The 22,374-nt window shown below is 33.1% G+C and overlaps 1 protein-coding gene across 1 annotated transcript; it reads right to left on the bottom strand.

The window, feature by feature from the left end:
* Positions 1 to 4,020: 4,020 nt before the first annotated feature.
* LOC132565319 (uncharacterized) lies at positions 4,021 to 21,167 on the bottom strand. Its single transcript, XM_060229958.1, has 9 exons — positions 21,103 to 21,167; positions 17,763 to 17,889; positions 13,066 to 13,198; positions 12,551 to 12,623; positions 10,939 to 11,032; positions 9,841 to 9,959; positions 8,370 to 8,554; positions 7,782 to 7,858; positions 4,021 to 5,511 (listed from the first exon to the last, which is right to left on the bottom strand). The coding sequence occupies exons 2-9, from the start codon at positions 17,880 to 17,882 to the stop codon at positions 5,278 to 5,280; spliced, it is 1,035 nt and encodes a 344-aa protein (XP_060085941.1). The 5' UTR covers positions 17,883 to 17,889; positions 21,103 to 21,167; the 3' UTR covers positions 4,021 to 5,277.
* Between the last annotated feature and the right edge of the window lie 1,207 nt (positions 21,168 to 22,374).

Raw genomic sequence — 22,374 nt, 5'->3', positions numbered from 1 at the left:
ATCTAACACCAAAGATACACTTAATCGATCTTAAACCACAGTGACCCCTTCTTAACGCACTGTCTCTATGATATCATACCTATTCCTTAATAGTAAACAGCATAATTAATTTGAGTAAATGAGTCAAAAGGACCACTTAGAATAAACTACAAAAATATATGCAAGACACCAAATGCAACTATGCGGAAGGTATAAACTTTACTTGTATACAACTTTAGAAATGTCTCAACAGTTATTTTTTCTACTCCATCCTTAGGAATGTTTTTTTCATCGAGTCTGATTTCATTATAAAAGTTCACGAATAGGACAGAGCTTCAGTTTTTATTAGGTTGTCCAAAACTTAAATATGTTATTTTAAGAGAAATGATGCGTAACTTTTGATGTCAAGTAACCGGATTAAACAAAAAAATGACTTACTGGTATAAAGATGAAAATCGAAACACAAGTAATCAATACAGTCTTCTGTAAAGGCTTTTTCTTCAACATAATCACTGAAGCGTTAACATGGAGTTAGAGACTAGGTTCAAAAGGATATGAGACATTAGATTTGATATCCGTTGTAAGCATTATCAATATCAATAAACATTTAATACACAATATACATTATTCATATTTATTTACAACAAATATTAAAATAGTCTTGCTAAAGAAATAAAAAATCTTACATAAATTAAATGTTAAGACTGTTCTAATTCAATTTACTATAAACAGAAATTAACACATAAACAAATATTACAAATCTATCAACAATTTATACTGAAATAATCATACATCGAAAATACTTCCATACAAACTATCTCAAAAGCATTTCGTTTCGTTTCATTTGTTTTAATATGCATAGATCTATTACGGACATTTTATGGATAGTCAAGAGGTGTAGTAGTTATGCACTCGCATTTCACAAAGCCGTTCTAGGAATCGATTCTCTGAACGAACAGGAAAAGGTATAAGGTCACCTGCCAGTCAACATGGTTCCCCCCACCGCCGAATATTCTGTTATTTTTCGCTAACTATAAGACCCCTCGCGCGCTCCCATCAGTGCCAGCATGAGCGATTATTATCAGTTGAAATACCTTTATTGCATTTATGTTATGTGATTTAAGTTTGACTTAAATGTTAATTAATTATCTTCAAAGATAAATATCATTAGTTACAGACGCTACTTTGTCCTATTACAAAAAGTTAATACTGTCAGAAAATAATATAGCAAATAAAACATATTCACTGTTGAAAGAACAATAAAATTCAGTTTTCAAACACGACGGCTGTCATTTAACTGAAATCCATATCCAACTGAAGTACCCAATTCGTATTTATTGTTAGATTTCATAACGTATATGGTAAGACACCATGTGGTAATTTCATGCATCATTGTTCCACAAATAAAAAAAATACATGATATTCCATAATAACGCAAATTATTTCACAGTAATCTCAAAAAATACAAACAAACAAACAAAACATCAAAAACACTGATTCACTGAATTCATCGAATTACCGCATCAACCTTTTCATAGAGCTTGTTAAACTCATCGACTCCCTAGATACAGAAGAACACTTAAATACAAAGATGATTGTTCTGTGTCTGCCACAAACGTTATCATTTGGAAACGAAGAAGAAACTACTGATAGTGTATGTTGAACGTAAATACGATATGGAAGTCCTCGTGTTAAAAATGGGACGGATATTCCCCAAGATCGTATACACTGACTGAAAAACCAACTTTGTAGCATGGACTTGTTTGGGTTGTTTATTTACAATTTTATCTTATTGGCTGTATAACATCATACAATATACCAAGTTATTGAGGTTTCATTAAAACTACTGAAAAGATGTTACGCTAAGTAATTAAAGTTCCACGTGCACATGTAAACACAGATTTTTTAAAATACAGCTCATGCTTTGTTCATATCACATTTTTCCATCTGGTCTTCTGAACATCCATGAATCGCTCAACATCGCCATTCCTTAGCAGAAATGCTCTCTCACCAACATTTGATCTTATCCGAATCACCCTGGGATGCAATGCTTAGTAAACTTCTACATTAGTCTAGTCATATCAAAATACATTGCACGCATATATCAAAACCACTATTCTGAATGGCCTACATACTAGGGTCATCAAATTAAGATATTCGGAAAATGAGGAAAGTAAAACAACTGGATAAGTTTTGAAAGACTGAAGTCCAGATGAAATTTCTGAATGTCGAGATAAAAAATCTTTATAAGATAACTGGGCTACCAGATTAGTAAAATCAATATATTGGGCGACAACATTCGCAAGACGATGATATTAGTTGGTTAGGTTTGTATGGTGGCCAATTTAGTTGGCGAAATATCGTTAGGTGACCAGATTAGTCGGAGCAAGAAAGTGGGGTGACCAGTTATTATTTCAAGCAGATTGGGGGAGAGGCGAAATTAGTGGCAACAAGATATTGTGGAGACTAGGTCAGTAGCTACTGAGTGTTTTTGAAGTTTAATTAGGTAAGCTCATCCTACAAGTAACCTTCACCATTAAACGTCACATAATTCATAAACAAATGCATCTAATTTCTGTCATACTTTCCTTATAAATTGATTCTAACATCGACTAATCATTAAACATACTTTTAAAAAGTCCAGACTATCAGGAAAACACATAGGCGGTATTATTGTAAACAGCAACATGTATACGATGAAATTCTGCTGCTCACAGCAATACATTTAGTAACAAGAGATCCCAGAGGGATCTAGTCTCTCACCATTGTTTGATCTTTATATGCTCTTTGAAAGTTGGATTTTTCCCTTCTTTTCTATTCTCATCTCTGTTTTTGCTCTTAATGATAAGACATTCCTTTGCAGAAGAAGCAATGACAATCTTTACCTGCCAAATCTAAAATGGCCGCCTGGAATAAATTTCATTTCTTCTGATCAGTCCCAAAATCACACGAGCACAAGGAGAGACCAAAAGAAACATACTTGTGAAATTTGAGAGACATTCATTCTGTACTTGTTAAGAAATAGCAATAGCAGTCTTTTCCAGGTAAAATCAAAGATGGCAGCCTGAAAGCCATTTTGTTTTCCAGATCAGTCCCAAACTCAAACAGACACAAATAGGGACCTACAGGAACCTACACATGAAATTTTAGAAATATCTATAGAGTAGTTCTCAAGAAATAGTGTTGATAACAAACTTCCGAAGTCAAAATCAAAGCTTGCCGCCTTTCGGCCATTTTGTTTTTCGGATCAGACCCAAAACCGAAAGGGCACAATTACGGGAAAAGGGGTACTCACATATGATATTTAAGAAAGATCCATTCAGTTCTTCTGTAGAAAAGCGATAACCAACTTTAAAAGTTTAAATCCAAGATGGCCACCTTTCTAATCAGTCCCAAAATTAGATGGGATCAACCAGGGAACAAAATGATTTTTTTTGAATTTGAGAAAGATCTATACAATAGTTCTCAAGATGTATCGATAACAAACTTGCAAAGTAAAAATCCAAGAGGCCGTCAGTCAGCCATTTTGTTTTCTGAACAGAGCCTAAATCAAATGGGCACAACACTAAGGACCAAGGGGGAACCTACATATTAAATTTGAGAGAGATCCTTCAAGAAATAGCGATAACAATCATTTAAAATCAAACTCCAAGATGGCCACCTTTCGGCCATTTGGTTCTTCTGATCAGTCCCAAAATTACAACACGAGACTAAGGGGAACCTGAATATGAAATTTGAGAGGGATCCATCTCTTACTTTTCAAGAAATAGCGAAAACAAACCTCATTGAAAAAACCCAAGATGGCTGCCTATCGGCCATTTTGTTTTCTGATCAGTCCAAAAATCAAACTGGCACACTTACGTACCAAGGGAACCTATACATGCAATTTGAGAAAGATCCATCAAGTACTTCTCTTGAGGGTGTGAGTGTATTACATTATATGAACAATAACTAAACATATTTTGAAAATAAATGCAGTTGAAACCAAAATGTAACAAATACATCTCTAAACACAAAAATAAAGAAATTTGGCATAGAAATTTAATTGACTTTAAAAAAATTCATCCTCAGCATGACAGACAAGACAAATCAAATAAAAATTACGACCTGTAAAACAGTGTTTTAGTTTTACAACTGCTAATCGTACAGATTAACTTTTTTCTATTTGAAAGAGCTATTTTCGGCTTTTAAATGGATATAATATTAATACCAAAGATTACAACTATATAAAATATACTGACAAATACTTGTAGGTTCCTTCATTTCATAAATGCAGCGAACTAATACTTCTTGCTTCAAACTTATAGAAAGCTGTTATAAATTGAACCAAGAAAAACAACCTGTGTAATCATAGACAGCAATTGCGTGTTAAGGACGTAAGATTTGTTTTGTCAACAGAATGGCATCATTCTGAAGACAGAGGGAAATACGAAATCTTGAAATATTAACATTCTCTAGTATATACACCTGTAAATCAGACATCGTTATGTTTTTATGAAACTTTTGCAAAAAATTTAACAAAGCTTTTATAGATCAATTTCCATATTTTAAATGTACATATATAACACAATACAACGATCTTATTTTCCACATACTACACTATATATAAAACGATTCAACGTGAATAATCCATAAAGGAACATATGAGTATCAGTATTGCTAATCTATATTTTCAACAGGCTACTCTTGCACACCACGACATAAAAATATCAAAACAAAATTACATCTATAAATATTATGTTGTATCTCAAAAAGATTTTGCGAATTTTTAATTTTGTTTTTGCGTTTGTTCTTTCATATATTTCCTTGAAAGATGCATTAGGACAATAAACAAGAACATTTTTCCCGATAAGACGATTGTACAATAGGCACAAAAGTGAATGTTGGATACAGTGGAATCAAATAATTAAATAAAATGTGCCATAAGGCTGTTTCATCCTTGTCAGTATAATGTTGAAGGACATAGGAAGATATTTGAAACAAGGAACGTTCTGCTTGGTGAATTAATTAGAATATATCTAGTTTTTGTGACTTACAATGTAATATGCAGTATTAAAATATGAGTATCATAAATTTTTGATGACTATGTAAATGAGGGGTATATTAAATTGTGTGATGAACTGTATAAACGGATATTTTCGTGGGCTCAAATTTCTTGATTTTGCAACAAAAACTAACTATTTCGCGCACACTTAATTTCAATGATAAATCTTGCTCAATAAATCTGATCGGACTATTTTTAAAAGGTTCTAAAATGGGTTGATGGTCCTGTATATTTGATGCCTGAAGATAAATACACTAGCAGTAAGGCATCAAATCATACCCCATCAGCATCTCAGCAATAGGATCTCGTAATGACAGCAACTTAAATGGTTTATTTTCACATATAGATTTTGCATGTGGTAGCGAATCCGTTATCCAGAAGTTCTCAAATTTAACATCGTCCTGCATGAACTTCTCCCAGGACTTGTTTGGGAAAACTGCATGTGTTACGTAAGCACTTACACATTTGGCCCCCTTCTCCAGCAGCGCCTGAAAATTACGAATCATCTCGTAACATATTTCTTAAACAATACTCATACGTAGCCAGTACATAGCCTTTAAATCAACATTGTAAGGGTGAGCTAGATAAAAAACAAACAAGGACCGTCAGAGACAGGTAATTTTCACCAATTGGGACAAAATTTAAGTATGAAAAAAGGGGCTGATATGACTCTTGTGCACTGCCCTCCTACTCATTGAAATCTATTTACCTAGGATGTTTCATGTTAATACTTCTCATAATTTTAGTGTAATGCTCCAGACAAAATTTAAGTAGGAAAATTAACAAAGGGCAATAACTCCTTACTTATGCAAAAGAGAGTGATGGTTCTTGTGCACTGCACTTCTCCTTGTTGATATCTATCTACCTATAAAGTTTCATGTTGATACCTCAAATGATTTTAGTGTACAAAATTTAAGTATAAAAATTAACAAAGGGTAATCATATCTAAATTATGCAAAATTATGACGCATGAACGGACGGACGGACGGAGAAGCAGCGTCTATATGCTCTCCCTTCAATGCTTCTGATACAATCTAGTCATGTCTCAATGCTTCTGACACAAACCAATCATGTCTCAATGCTTCCGATACAAACTAGTCATGTCCCAATGCTTCTGATACAAACTAGTCATGTCTCAACGATTGTGACACAAACTAGTCATGCCTCAATGCTTCTGATACAAACTAGTCATGTATCAACGATTGTGACACAAACTAGTCATGCCTCAATGCTTCTGATACAAACTAGTCATGTATCAACGATTGTGACACAAACTAGTCATGCCTCAATGCTTCTGATATAAACTAATCATGTCTCAACGATTGTGACACAAACTCGTCATGTCTCAATATTTCTGACACAAACAAGTCATGTCTCAATGCTTCTGACACAAACTAGTCATGTCTCATTGCTTCTGACACAAACTAGTCATGTCTCAATGCTTCTGACACAAACTAGTCATGCCTCAATACTTCTGATACAAACTAATCATGTCTCAACGATTGTGACACAAACCTGTCATGTCTCAATATTTCTGACACAAACTAGTCATGTCTCAATGCTTCTGACACAAACTAGTCATGTCTCAATGCTTCTGACACAAACTAGTCATGCCTCAATACTTCTGATACAAACTAATCATGTCTCAACGATTGTGACACAAACCTGTCATGTCTCAACATTTCTGACACAAACTAGTCATGTCTCAATGCTTCTGACACAAACCAATCATGTCTCAATGCTTCCGATACAAACTAGTCATGTCTCAATGCTTCTGATACAAACTAGTCATGTCTTAACGATTGTGACACAAACTAGTCATGCCTCAATGCTTCTGATACAAACTAGTCATGTATCAACGATTGTGACACAAACTAGTCATGCCTCAATGCTTCTGATATAAACTAATCATGTCTCAACGATTGTGACACAAACTTGTCATGTCTCAATATTTCTGACACAAACAAGTCATGTCTCAATGCTTCTGACACAAACTAGTCATGTCTCAATGCTTCTGACACAAACTAGTCATGCCTCAATACTTCTGATACAAACTAATCATGTCTCAACGATTGTGACACAAACCTGTCATGTCTCAATGCTTCTGACACAAACTAGTCATGTCTCAATGCTTCTGACACAAACTAGTCATGTCTCAATGCTTCTGACACAAACTAGTCATGTCTCAATGCTTCTGACACAAACTAGTCATGCCTCAATACTTCTGATACAAACTAATCATGTCTCAACGATTGTGACACAAACCTGTCATGTCTCAACATTTCTGACACAAACTAGTCATGTCTCAATGCTTCTGACACAAACTAGTCATGTCTCAATGCTTCTGACACAAACTAGTCATGTCTCAATTCTTTCTCAAAAATACTACTTTCTTACATATCACTTATGCAGAGGAAATTCAAAGAAAAGATCTGCTGGAGATCGATAATAAAATATCTCATTTTGTACCCTCTCCATCAAAGAACAGATAACCATGCTAGCCTTGATAATAAAGCTTGTACTGTCATGAATAAATGTGAATGGTCGGAAATTACAAACGTTGGTATAATTACAATTACAATGAGCACACAAAAATGTCAAAGCTAAAAAGAGAAAATTACATATGTTGATTGAAGTTTTATCAATACTGATTGTCTCTACATTTGCTATAATGATTTTCAAAACTATGAAGGCATGTAAAAACCTGAAGAGGATTGACTGTAACAGTCCGTTATAAATGTTAAAAGATAAGACTTACTCGACCACATTCCTTCAATGTTCCACCAGTTTGTACCAGATCATCAATAATAATCACGTGCTTCCCCTCAGGATTTCCTGATAAAGAAAATTCAAACATTGTTATTTTTCTTCAAACTTAAAAGAGTATTTCATTTAACATCCAGAAATAGACTAGTCTGTACTGACATGGTTTTGTTCATTGGCAAGACATTAACCTAATTCCTTAGGTTGGCATGCGACAGGCCTTCTGTATCTTGTTCAGCGAGGTAGCATCCAGTTACTATAAGGAAACTCCCCTCACAATGACCTTGACTGCTTACAGGGCAAAAAACCCAGCAAACAAACTTAAGTCTTATCAATAGTAAAAATTATGAAGATACCTGTATTATATTATCATAATGTATTTTCAAGTGTGACCTTTGACCCTTCAATACTAACACATCAATAGCAATATTTTTTGAGATGCTGAACTTTATATTCAAATTGTTTGAATACTACAGTGTGAATTTTGACTGAATCCTTTAAAATGTTGATGGAATATGTTTATACTTATGATTAATTTGTTCTTGGAATAAGTCAATTGCACAAAGTCATGACTTTGACTCACCATCTTTAACCTTCACTATTCGTTTTTTGCCATCCCTGATCTTAACACAGGTAATGGAGTTCTCCTCTGGGAAAAAATGGTGGAATCTTTTGAAGGCACCATCATCTGGGAAGGCATATACAACATTACCTACATCCGGAAGTTTACATGTTTCATTCTTAAGCAATGGAACAGCTGATTCCAACCTGGATAAGCATGTATAAATGGCATTTCAAGTATGGAGCATATGGTACAATTCCTAATATTTACAGGGGATTAAAATTTTACAATATACGTGGTCATCAAAGATAGCACAAAAGTGAATATTCTGCGGGCGTGGAAGAAAGAATCAAATGTAAAGAAATGTATGTTATTATAGCCTGTAAACAGGGGTTTATTGGATTTTTCCGTGAAGTGAAAGAAAATATACAAAAGCATGAATCACATGTGTAGCTGAAGAATGATGCAGTTTACTTCATCATTTGGTTGTACTCTATCTCATAATAAATTACTATTGAATGATGCTGTGTGAATTTTGTACAATTTTCCAGAGTATCATACATTTTGCCTCAGTCAATATACACAAATAAACAACGAATACTACATAGAGAACTGTCAGCATTATCCACATAGCAAAATATATTATTCTATCTTGAAAAATAATATTTGTTGACCCTGCCATATTCAATAAGTTACTGAAGGATGACACAAAAAAGTGCCATCCTAACACTCATTATGTCAAAAATGCACTAGCGTTTCTCTATAGATCCACAAGGGATTAAGGTAAGTTCCTTACACCTTCAGAACAGCTTTGTAACCACTAGATGTCTAATCCTGATGACGGCGGAATAGTTGAGCCGAAAACATAAGGACAACAAGTAAACATTACTTTTTCATATGTCAGGTTGTAGGATGTTGATATTCTATCCACGGGGTCACATAATGTCATAAAACCTGTGGCTTTGCCAAGGGTTTCACCACACTTTCTGAACTTGAAGATAAAATATCTAATCCCTCAACCTGAAATATCAAAGATTCAATTTCGCTCATTCCTCATTTTATAATATTGAAAATATATTATTTTCAGATGTCAACAATGTAATATAAAGGATGCCATATTAGACAAAAATCATATTTGTTTATGCAATTAATTGACAAATTGACATCGAAAATGCATTCCCCATACTCAGATTTGGAAAACAAAGTTTGACCTAGAAAACTGACGAAAAAAATATAAACAGTCTCCACAAATAACTATTTGAACACATGTCTGTATACATGTAGATTGTATCAGGCAATAATTGGGAAGGAATATGTCATATTACTTTAAGCCCGTATTACATGGGTAGGTGTGGAATACACGAACAGCCAACCTTGCTGTACTGCCCTGGACAGACAAGTATTACACAGGTAGAATTGAGAGAAAAAGTTGTTTTTAGGTGTAAAAGTATTTTCCTATTTTTCTTTGTGTTATATAAAAGTACATAGAAACCTTGGGATGATGTTGTCCGAGAAATAAAATCTTTCCTGTAGAGCATGTATGTCAAAGATACATATCTGGGCTGGACCTTTGGTTGTCAAGGGAATGGCAGAGAGAAGAGTGGCTAGTGTCTGTAACAAAAATCATTTTTTTCAATATGTTGCTAGATACAGCTGATCCTAAAATAACTATACCTTACAGACCTTATTTCATGAGGATATAAGATCCTGTTTAGCCTAATCTTCCACATGGTCCTCTTGTTAGTAAAACATGGCATATGTTTAATTGCATGATTGTTCACGACATAATTATAAGATTTTCATACATTTATCAAAGCTTCATCATTAGGAATATCACAGAATGCACAAAAGTTTGCACAAATGTTTTTTATCATAAAAAAAAAATTTGTCTATTATACATACATTCTGATATAGTAAAGTGTAAAAGTTGGCATAGTTATACATTAATATAACCTAGAGTAAAACATAGCTGTATTTGAAAGAAAATTTAAATAGCTTGTTAAGAGATTAAGTAATAGCACACTAGTTTTTGTTTGAACATAGAAAAAGATGTTTCAGTTTTGATTTCATTTGGAAGTTTGTTCCACTCCTGACAGCCAGATACATAGAAATGTTAAGAATAATAAGTTGTCCTGTGTTTTGGAACCAATACCTTTTCACTAGATATCTGCCTTGTAATTTGCTGATGAACATTTTCAGCCAAAATAAAATCACTGGAAAGATACTGTGGCACCATACCATTTATACATTTATATGTCATAATTGACTTTATGAACTTAAAATAGTTTTGAAGTGGCATCCATTTCAAAATTTTAAACATTTTTGCTGAAGAAACATCATATGATTTCTCTAAAATCAATCTGGCAGCACACTTTTGAGCTTTTGACAGTTAAGTCTAGAGAAGCTTCTGTACTTCTAGGCCAGACAGTATAGGCAAGGATATTGAGCCAACATTTTATATATAAAGTATCCACAAAAAATCAAAGTAATTTTCCATCAAGATTACAATATTACTTAACAGGCATAAAAAGAAACATACAGCTTCAATAGAAACTCAGTGTAATTAGATCACACAATATAGAATTCATGCCTTGGCTGTGGCGATCTGTCCCTCTGTATCCACACGCTCCATAGTTCCAGTTGGGAAGTAAGGGAGGATGAAATGAAAGGAACGAGCAAGGTATCTACCAAAAAAATAAGAGATTTGAATATAATATATATCCCATAATAAGCTGATGAGAGCTTTAGAAACATATCTGATTCAAAGTAAAGAAGAAGAATTAAAACAAGCTCTGCTGATTTTCCCTTCCCATGTGTAATATAAATGTGTATTATTGATGAATATCATAAAAAATTTATTGTTTAAACTATGTAGAGGATAATTCTTATCAGAGAACAATAAAATAACATGAAAATACAAGTAGAACAAGCCAGGTGTTCCTGAAGAGTAAGCGTCTTCTGCTTCAACGAAGACTTCAGCCACTAAAATCTTGGTCAAACCAAGTATGTAATGTCACACCTCAAATGAGAACAAGTAAACAACAATGGAACCAACAGGCAACTAACAAGCATCAAATGGTCCAACTTCATATCGCACAAAATTCCTCATAATTTTCATTAACCTGCATCTTTTGAAACCCTGTGTTACAAGTTAGTCCATCAGTTGACAACTTCCTGCATGAAGATCGGTATAATGGAACATGCTGTGGTCCTTTATTATCAAAACAACTGTGACATGTTAAACATCATAGGTTGAGGATCCAGGAATCAATCTAGCTATCCAGAAATGGAAAATTCACAAAAGGAAAATTGAAATCATCATGTTTATCATAAGCATGGTGGAAAGCTGTGACATGTAAACATCATAGGTTGAGGATGCTGGAATTTAACTATCCAGAAATGGAAAATTTACAAGAGGGAAATTGAAATCATCATGTTTATCATAAGCCTTGTGGAAAGCTGTGACATGTAAACATCATAGATTGAGGATGCTGGAATTTAGCTATCCAGAAATGGAAAATTTACAATAGGAAAATTGAAATCATCATGTTTATCATAAGCATGGTGGAAAGCTGGCCATATTGGTCTCATTGTACGAAAAGATTGAAATAAATGACTGAGGTAGAAGATATAGGGTTTGTAGGAATATTTGAAGAGCTGAGTAAGAGTGGACATAATACCAAGTATGTGATCCCATATTGCAAAAAAATTATACATAGATATAGAATCTGGTTGACAATTATATGTTTTGAAAAATTCATCATTCAAAAAATACCTTCATTATATCTATAACAATGAAAAGGGTATCAAACTACAAGCATGGTGCTTAAAATAGTCATATCAATTTGATACGAGAACCTTAGTAATTACTTTTGTTTATTGATGAGGTCAAAGGTCACTGGACTAGAATTTAGTACTTACTTCTGATAAGTAAAGTAGTAGAAATAGCTCCCTTCAGGAGCATATTGTTAAATTTCATTATAGAAAATTGCCATTGAATGTTTTCACTGTGCTTAATTTTTCAGAAACAGATTATAAGCCAATCATGATTTGAATAAAAACTCTCATCAAAAAGCTAATGCATCATACTTTAAATCTTGACAAAAAATCATGAACAACACTCCTTTGGTTAAAGTCCCAACCGTTCTCAAATTCTGGTAATTTTGTAGACATGTTGATATGTTGAAGCAAAATACTGTTACCGTGGAAACATGTAGAGCAGAGACAGCTGCTCAAAGATGATGTCTGGTGAGTGGAAACTCCCGATGAAAATCACTACAACAAAAATCATTCTAAAGATTTTTAAAGCCAAAACATTCTGTATCATAAACATCTTTGTTTATCAACACATAAAGACTTTTTTCTTGTCTTTCATTTTGGTGCATTTCAATTACAATTAATTCTTTGTCACAACTTTTGATATTAAGTACAGTGAACTGAAGTGTCACCAAGGAGGTGAGAAGTGTACCTTCTAGTCACCAAGGGGGTGACAAGTTTACCTTCTAGTCACAAAGGGGGTGACAAGTATACCGTCTAGTCACCAAAGGGGTTACAAGTATACCGTCAAGTCACAAAGGGGGTGACAAGTATACCCTCTAAGTCACTGAGGGGATGAGGAGTATTTCCTCAAATTTATCAGATTTGTCATTTACATCACATAATACATTAGTAAAGAAGTAAAGAATACATGAGAGAAGGGAAATAAGAAAATAGTTACCATCTCTGCCTTGCATATCTTTTACATCATCTATAAAAATATTGGGAAAACCATCGTTGAATTTCTTCCATTGAATGTTTCTGTACTGGACACCTCGAGGCGCACTTGGGGAAAATGATAAAGATCGTTTCATCTGGAAAAGTATGGTTTTTCTCTGATTATTATTGAGAAAAAAAACATCAAGAAAATACTAGCATGGCAACATTTTCACAATAAAAGCAATATCATTCCTTGGAATGTAGGCTCTCTATAACCCTGGTATTATCAATCACAACTTTAAAAACATTTCTTTTTGTTGTGTTTGCTTAATGAAATAAAAAGATGATAATCAGTACATAGGTTTCAGGTTATAATTTTGATGAGGGTTGACAGAATCAAAATTCAAGAAAAAAATTCATTACATGTGGAAAATAACAATGTAAAAAAAGGACAGGCAGTGAAAACAACATCCAACACTTTTCTAATGTGAAAACAGATATTATCTATCACTCAACGCAAAGCAGGAGATAGATAAGGCTTATTAGAGACCATCTTAGATGTAAAAGAAACACATTCAGTACTAAAAAATCTACTGTATAGTTCATGTATTTATAAAATCACTACTTTTTTTACATGCAATAAAACCATCTTAGATATGAACATTTTTTTTTACGTTTTCCTGGAGTACATCTTCTTATAAACCGACTTAAAACAATTTTTGATCTTGACTAAAAGGTAACTAAATCTAGACTTTTAGGTATCTGAATGGGAGTGGGGTACTGTTGGGGATATGGGCAGTTATTGGGTCAAATAAGGTAAATGATATCAACCATGAGAAATCCTAAAACAGTAAAAATTAATATTCCCTCAATATCAAAAAATATACGGCTTGATCAGAGATTTAAAGGGAAAATTTAGTAAAATGAGTTTTTTCCTCTCTGTTATGTTAAGTCTTTCTTTATAGGGTTCTGATCAATTCATAGATAAATTTAACAAAAGCCGCAGGGTTTTGATATATCTTTATTAACCTGATAATTACAAATTAAAAGAAATCTATAATTATCTGTTTGGACATTTTAAAGTTTGTTTACAAAAAAACAAAACAATAGTTTCTCATTGTGATGTTGAAGCTGATCTGACATATGGATGCTTTTTAAAATGTACAATGTACATGTTGTTTCCCTTTATGTCTATGGTTCTTTATTTTAGAAAAATTTGCTACATTCAAACAAAGTTTTCGGTCATCAACACAAATAAATATGATGACTGGTTTTTATAAACAGATATTTTTTCATTAAGGTTTTATGTCCAAATGTTGTTATTTCCTTTTATCGTTGCCTTCAGACCAAAGAAATAAAACCACAGGATACAACGGACATATAAACTAAAATTCAGAGACATGAGTATTATATCATCAATGCTGTAATCTCTCATAGTGAGTGACAGGTTTTCAGTGAAACGTGGACTTATATTCTCAGTTACATTCCCAAAATTTAAGTCATGCATACAGTTATGGCACTGATTAAAAGACAGTGAATACCTACTTTGTTTGCATGGCATTATTTAATTGCTTTTAGCTATCACAAAAAAAATCAAACTACAACAAAATATATAACTACAAGACACTTAGATGCTCTCTATGAAATTTGGTCACTTAAAAAACTAAACTGAATACATTTTTCAGTTATCGCCCTTGAATAATCATTCTAACCAATCTTTGCAATTACCTCTCATTGTTAGGGTCACTATGAATTCTGTATAATCTAGCAAGTGTGAAAGTCTCTGCAAAAATGTGGATAAGCATTAGGTTTTTTCCTGTCTTTTGGAGTACAAGACAACAAAAACTATATGATCAAACTTGTTCAAATTTATGTTGTACTTTGTGGTATTAAATTGAACCCCTTCTCATAAAAAAATATCAACAGAATCTAGATACTAATCTACTAATCTAGATACTAATCTACTAATCTGCTAATCTAGATACTAATCTACTAATCTGCTAATCTAGATACTAATCTACTAATCTACATACTAATCTAGATACTAATCTACTGATCTACATACTAATCTGCTAATCTAGATGCTAATCTACTAATCTACATACTAATCTAGATACTAATCTACTAATCTAGATACTAATCTGCTAATCTAGATACTAATCTACTAATCTGCTAATCTAGATACTAATCTAGATACTAATCTGCTAATCTAGATAATTTAGATGCTAATCTACTAATCTAGATACTAATCTACATACTAATCTAGATACTAATCTACTGATCTACATACTAATCTGCTAATCTAGATGCTAATCTACTAATCTACATACTAATCTAGATACTAATCTACTAATCTAGATACTAATCTACTAATCTACATACTAATCTAGATACTAATCTACTGATCTACATACTAATCTGCTAATCTAGATGCTAATCTACTAATCTACATACTAATCTAGATACTAATCTACTAATCTAGATACTAATCTACTAATCTAATCTACTAATCTAGATACTAATCTACTAATCTACATACTAATCTAGATACTAATCTGATCTACATACTAATCTGCTAATCTAGATGCTAATCTACTAATCTACATACTAATCTACATACTAATCTGCTAATCTAGATGCTAATCTACTAATCTAGATAATCTACTAATCTAGATACTAATCTAGATACTAATCTACTCTACATACTAATCTGCTAATCTACTATCTACTAATCTGCTAATCTAGATACTACTAATCTAGATACTAATCTAGATACTAATCTAGATACTAATCTACTAATCTACATACTAATCTAGATACTAATCTACTAATCTACATACTAATCTAGATACTAATCTACTAATCTACATACTAAAACAAAAGATGAATAGTTTGGAACAAAAACAAATGAGCAGAGCCTTCAACATATTTGTCATACACACATATCAGTAACAGGTACAATGACGACACTATGTATATACTGCATTTAATGAAAAAGGGTGCAAGAAAATCCTTTATTTGAAAGGAAAGTTTCGAAAAATTCTTTTCTAAAGAAATATACAAAAAAGAGGGAAGCGATTTTTGGTATTTATTTCAGCTCAATTTTTTTCTTTTTATTATCTTTCACATTAATTTAAGAAGTAAAGTAGAAATTCTACAAAGCACAGGAAAAACCCTGATGTGCAAATGTAAATACAATTATCTATGGTATATGTATAGGCTGGTCAGAATATATATACACACTTACCAGGTCCTGGCAATATGAAAATAAGGTAAACATTGATATGATGCATGAATGAAGCTTCACAGAACATTAAGCAACACACAAATGCAGCTGGTTACTCAAATGTCAAACAAGTGTTTGATATCAATATTCATCATGTAGCCATGCAAACATAAAGTTTTGTGATTTTCTCTACAGTAATAAAGTCCGCCATGCAACAAAATGTCCCCTATTTCATGGTAATTGTAATTTCATTGATAATTTTTATTGTATCTGATACAATATGGATTTCTGTTCATGTCTAGTCTACTTATACAAATATTTTATTTATATACATTAACCATTTTTGTCAACTTTTGTGAAACAAGCTATAAGTTTTACTCTTGTTGGCCTGGACAGAAGTGTGTAAGGGGTTTTACTTTGGAAGGAAACCAGAATACTCTGAGCATGCCCAGATGGCCCAGAAGGTGACCCCCTTTCCATCTTAACTATGGAAATTAAACCTCAGACATCTAGGTAAAAGTTGAGTGCATAAACACATTGCTCTCTGAACACATCCCATACATAATTCTTATTTTATGTTTGCCCTAATTGACAAAAAAAATCTGAGATTGGTTCAAAGAAAAAAATAAATATCTGTGTCTCCTCATTGACAGATACTATGCATACTGTACTGGTACATGTACATAGATACAACAAGGGGTCCAGGGGGCCTATTGCTCACCAAGCCAAGAATGCAAAGATTAACATTTGTTGAGAAGGAAAATATTTTAAAGAAGGTGACAGATCTGCTTTATTGGGGACCACCCGAGAGGGCGGAGACCCACAGTTTATGCAAACTGATTCCACTTCACCCAAACTTCAGAACAAATATGGATAACATCCTGCATTTACAAATAATTGGTTCCCGTTTCCCCAAGAATGTTTCAGACCAAATTTGATTAAAATCCGCTCAGTCATTCATGAATTGTTGCAATATATGTTAAAAGTTGACAGACAATGGACAACAGACATTGGACGACAGACGACGGATGCAGTGGTATCCCAATAGCTCACTTGGCCCTTTTGGCCAGGTGAGCTGAAAATCTAAGGTATAAGTAATCGATTGTCTTATAGAAACAATCAGATCATGCAACACTGATTAAGGTAAATTGTATAATAATGTCTGTACATGCAAGTTTTTGCACCAAGAAACATTCTTCATTTCATTTCAAAATATTCTATTGTCAATACATATACATCACAATAATTGAATTTACAAAAAAGAAAGTACAGTATACATGTATTAACAAGAGTAATTGGACAACAGGCTTATAGCTTATATAAACATTCTTCATCCTTATATATACTTTAAGATATACTTATAGGCTATGAATTCTCCATCCATGAATACATGGTTCATAAAAACATGCATTTGTTAGAAAATGTCATTAGCACATCAATTTACTTGAAGCAGAGACGTGATATATAGTCTCTGTAAAGTTTCATTGACTTACACTTCTTTTTGGTCCCTCGGTCAGATTCATGAGTTCCTCACATCTACTGACAATCTCCTGAGCCAGTGAGGCCATGGTTGGGTGGGCATACACCATCACTGGGCTGTCGTCTCCATTCATCTTGAACCTAATCATTTTAGAATGGTAGTAACTAAGGAAACAACATGAGCATTGTTTCAGTTTATCACAAACACAAAAGACCATATGAATTAATTAATATTAATAGATAAATATGTTGCTAGATGGAGTCTTGCTAGGGTCAGAACATAATTTTTGTTACATGTACTTGATATTATATGATGTTTATGTAAACTTCTGAAAAAAAAAAAAGTCGGTGTCAGAAGGTAATTAAATATGTTGAGTGATGTTAAATGTTCCACTGTATAAATTCATTTTATAATCAAACATCCCATGTTGATGAGAAAGCAAATCAAGACTTCATAATTACATTGATCTCAATTCAAAATAGTTTTTTTTAGCTTTATATACCTTATGCACACTTCACATGTAACAGAAGAGTCCCTACAATGGGCGTCAATTCGATTCGATTTTGGAGAGGGATGGCGAAGTGGGCGAACCCATTATCGCCAGTCACATATGTGTTGGTATATTCATGTTAATTATCATGTTACCCACATGATGATTTATAGATCATGGGAGGGCGATTGAATGACAGTGAAGAAAAAACGAAATGAAATTTTAACATTTACTTTTAGAATATATCATGTGGGAATTTTCTAAAAAAGAAAAAAAAAATCAGAAAAATAACATATGTATTAAAATTTCATGAATGATTGCGTTGTGTTGATTTTTATCGAGGTCTGTGTTGTGGGTGATGTGTTGTACCCCGGGATCTGACTCACCAGTTACTCCTGACAGAAGAGTGTCAATGTTACTGAGATCATTTTATATTTCAATGTCTTCGCTTGAATTAGGACCTAGGATCCCTGCCTTGTTGTACAGGTAACTTGTACAGGTAGATCAGATAATCAAGTTCTGATAACTGTTCAGAAATCTGTTCATAACTGTGCAATAAAGGAATCAAATATAAAACTGTTCCAATCCCAAGCTGTTCAATGGGAAATGTATAAAATCTCAGTACATTTTGGAGAATAATTATGTTTCAATCTGCACTTTGAAGCATCATTTTCACATTGCTTGATTTATTACTTGACTTTTGTCACATATATAAGTTAATCTTGTTCTTTTTTCAGCGTAGTGTAAAGTGTGTTTAATTTGAGTGATATTATTATATGTGTATTTTGATACAAATACAGGATGACTGACGCTCAGATCAACGTTAAGTGCATCACAAACAGATGAGGCGGGCAGAACCTTTCGCATAATGGATTCATCTACGGACAGATTCGAAGGAACAGCTCCAGGACATTCTGAAGATGTTCAGCATCTCTCTCGATAGTAGACAACATACCAGCTTACTTTTGAAGACATCCACACAACCATACCTCAGACCCAGATAGCGGGATATCGAACAACCTGGGACCACTTCTCGACAGAGGGACCCTGGACTACCAACTATCTTGAAGCGTGGCAAGGGAAACTGAAGAAGAAGGTACTGCATGCCCACCCCAACATCTACACCATAATCCAGACGCTTAAGGATATACAGAACACGAATGACATCAGCCGGATTCAGGGAGATGCAGCATGCACCATTCAACACAGGAGAAGAAATACACCAACATTGACAGACGCCTGGCCACCTTGAAGGACCGTTATCAAACTGGAATGATCGATCTGATGACCTGTGCTGATTCAACATCCATCTTGGATAGATTGTTTTGTGTTTTCTAGCAGAGACTTATCAAGTACTTGACAATCAAAGGTTGCAAAAGGACATGATATCTCGATAAGTGATAATGTATTGTCAATGCTAATTCAGCTCCATTTAGGGGTTAACTGTTTATTTTAAATAATAGTTTATTTTAGTGCTAAAATGTGCCTAGCGATTTACTATTACACGTATAAATATAAAAATTCAATTGCAGACATCAGTATATCAAGGTGACTTATTGAATTTCTTAAACATAATCTTTCATGATAATCATTGAATAATGAATAATATTGATATTTAATAACAATTTTATAATACTTTTATATGCTAAAAATTGTGTTACAATTATGTAAAACAAATAGAAACTTTTTATCTATTTCATTATTGATATGTAAGTATCCTATTTACAACATAAGTTGACGTTCTTAGTTGAAACAGACTATAACTTTAGCTTCAAAGGATTCCCTATATAAACACCTTCCTTTCAAGTTGGCAGAGTTAATGTTTGGGGAATGAGTCGTTTACATATTGGTCTGTACTATACTGATTTGTCTGGCATAGAAATAACACCACAAATGTAAAATAGATCCATGTGAAGAAGTCAACTGTAAAATAAATAATTTATGTCATCTAACGTTATATGTTTTTCTGTTTTTGCTTATGGGAGAAAGAAAAAATGCAACATTTCAAGCATGATAACCTATAGGTATTAAAAGCTGCCGAAAATAATGGCAAGGCCTGTCTTGACAAGAAAATAAAATCTGTGCACCGGGCGCCATTTCAGAAACAAGTTATGCTGGCTCAGCTGAGGCCCTGTACATTTGTATCTTTGGCACAGTAGTTCAGACCCTTTAGAATTATTTTCCGTTGACTATGGAAAATTGATGAAACTGCCACCAGGCAAAAACATAAATGACTCGAAATGCTTACATACTATAAGATTTATTTAAAAACTGGTTGGTGAAATACCAGTATTTTTCTAAACTCATATTTGCTCACCTGAAATGATCGACATGTGTATTGGACATGTGACTGCATTTCATTCTGTTTCTGATGACTTCACTAAATCACAGAGATGCTTGAGTTAGTTCAATGTGACCCAGAAGTACATGTTTTACGGTCTACAACTCGCTATTTAAATAAAATCGGAAATGAGTTGTCAAAGTGATAATTTATAAATCATCATTTTTACAATATAAGACATGTAAGTTTGGACTTCCGTAGCCAAAAAGTTGCGAGGAAGTGTGGCCTATTAGTATTATTCATGGACGATTTTTATTCACATGGCAGACCAATACGAAACATCGGCATATAAGAGGATGTTTGACATGGAAAAATGTGTCCTATGAATAGTTTATGTGATACGGCTCGACAAAATGTCCGTTCCGTAAATACATAACGGCCCGGAACCGATGTCTAGACGGTACCTGCGCACTGTCATCTGTTCTTATGACTGTATTAATGTTCACCGATGTTACACCAAGGAAGAGGTCGAAAGTTCAAATTATAACTTCTTATTGTTTACCTGACATAGTAAAGTATTACCTGAACTAAAGTATATGTTCTTCACTGATTGATACTGCGCCCTCCAAGAACGCTGTCAGTGTCAATCCGAAAGTAGGCAAGGAAGTATTGGTAAACAACTGAAGAGTGACATAAAGGGAGGAAACTCCGTCATCTGGGATTGCGTTCGATTACAAGCAAATTTAAACCAAAGGAAATTTCTATCAGTACACTAAAACTCATTAACATTTTTTAGCATAAAACTCAAATTTTGATAAGAACTGAAATTTCCAACAATAGATATAGATGTGTTGTTAAACGGTAACGCAAAATGTTATGTTTACATGGTTATGGTTATGCAGAGCTAAATAATACGTTAAATTGATTAAAACATCTCTACATACAATGTATTAGATTCTGCAAGTATGTAAATAATGTATGTTTTTGCATAATACACTATAATGAATGTGTTTATTGTGTATAAGAATGTCTCTGTATGAGTGTTTATGGATGTATGTCAGTATTAAATATGTGTAGTGTGCTTATACGTGAACCACAATACATTTGTAAATCACTAAATGATTGATACAGTAAATTGATTTATATTATAATGCAAATTAAAAGTAGAAAATTAAAAAAAAAAAATGTTTGAAAAATCTGACACACAGATGACTATGATAATCGAAGGAAGTGCAAAGTAGAATGTACGATAAAAACACAATTTGAATTAATATTATTGACGAAGAAAAAGATATGCCCGTATCATGTATTTTTCAAAGATACTATCAAAACATGAAAAAATCAACTTTATTGAAGACATAATTGATCCATGAGAAAAAGTGACATTTAGTTTTTTCAAATTACCGCGAACACGTACGACAGAAGCGATTTTTAAACATTAGCGTTTCAATACGGTAATTTACAATATTTTCGGAAAAGTGAAAATACTTTTTTTTCAGAGTTGAAAAACTATTTGTTTTGTGAGACAAATTTTGAGATTTAAGAATAAATGTACTACCTCCGCTATCTAAGAGTAATATAATTTCAAAGAAACTGAAGAGGCTATTAAAATCGTTGTATTATTATATAACAAAATATGAAAACAAGAAAATATTATCGGATAAAATTAAGTCCGTTGAATTTCTTAATTGACCATTAATCATTGTTACATTGCATTGTATTTGAATTTACAAAGCCTCGGAGACAATTAAGTTTTTAAACTAAATGGCTGATAATCTCTGAAGATATCAAAAGGTAATGAAGTTGTAACGAAATAAACATGCCTTAACAATTTCAAATCGATCAAAGTGCTAT

The sequence above is a fragment of the Ylistrum balloti genome, unplaced genomic scaffold (assembly GCF_031769215.1).
Source record: "Ylistrum balloti isolate Yb309-2 unplaced genomic scaffold, AGI_CSIRO_Ybal_v1 Utg369712, whole genome shotgun sequence".
NCBI lineage: Eukaryota > Metazoa > Mollusca > Bivalvia > Pectinida > Pectinidae > Ylistrum > Ylistrum balloti.
This window is presented reverse-complemented; position numbering and strand designations above follow the sequence as displayed.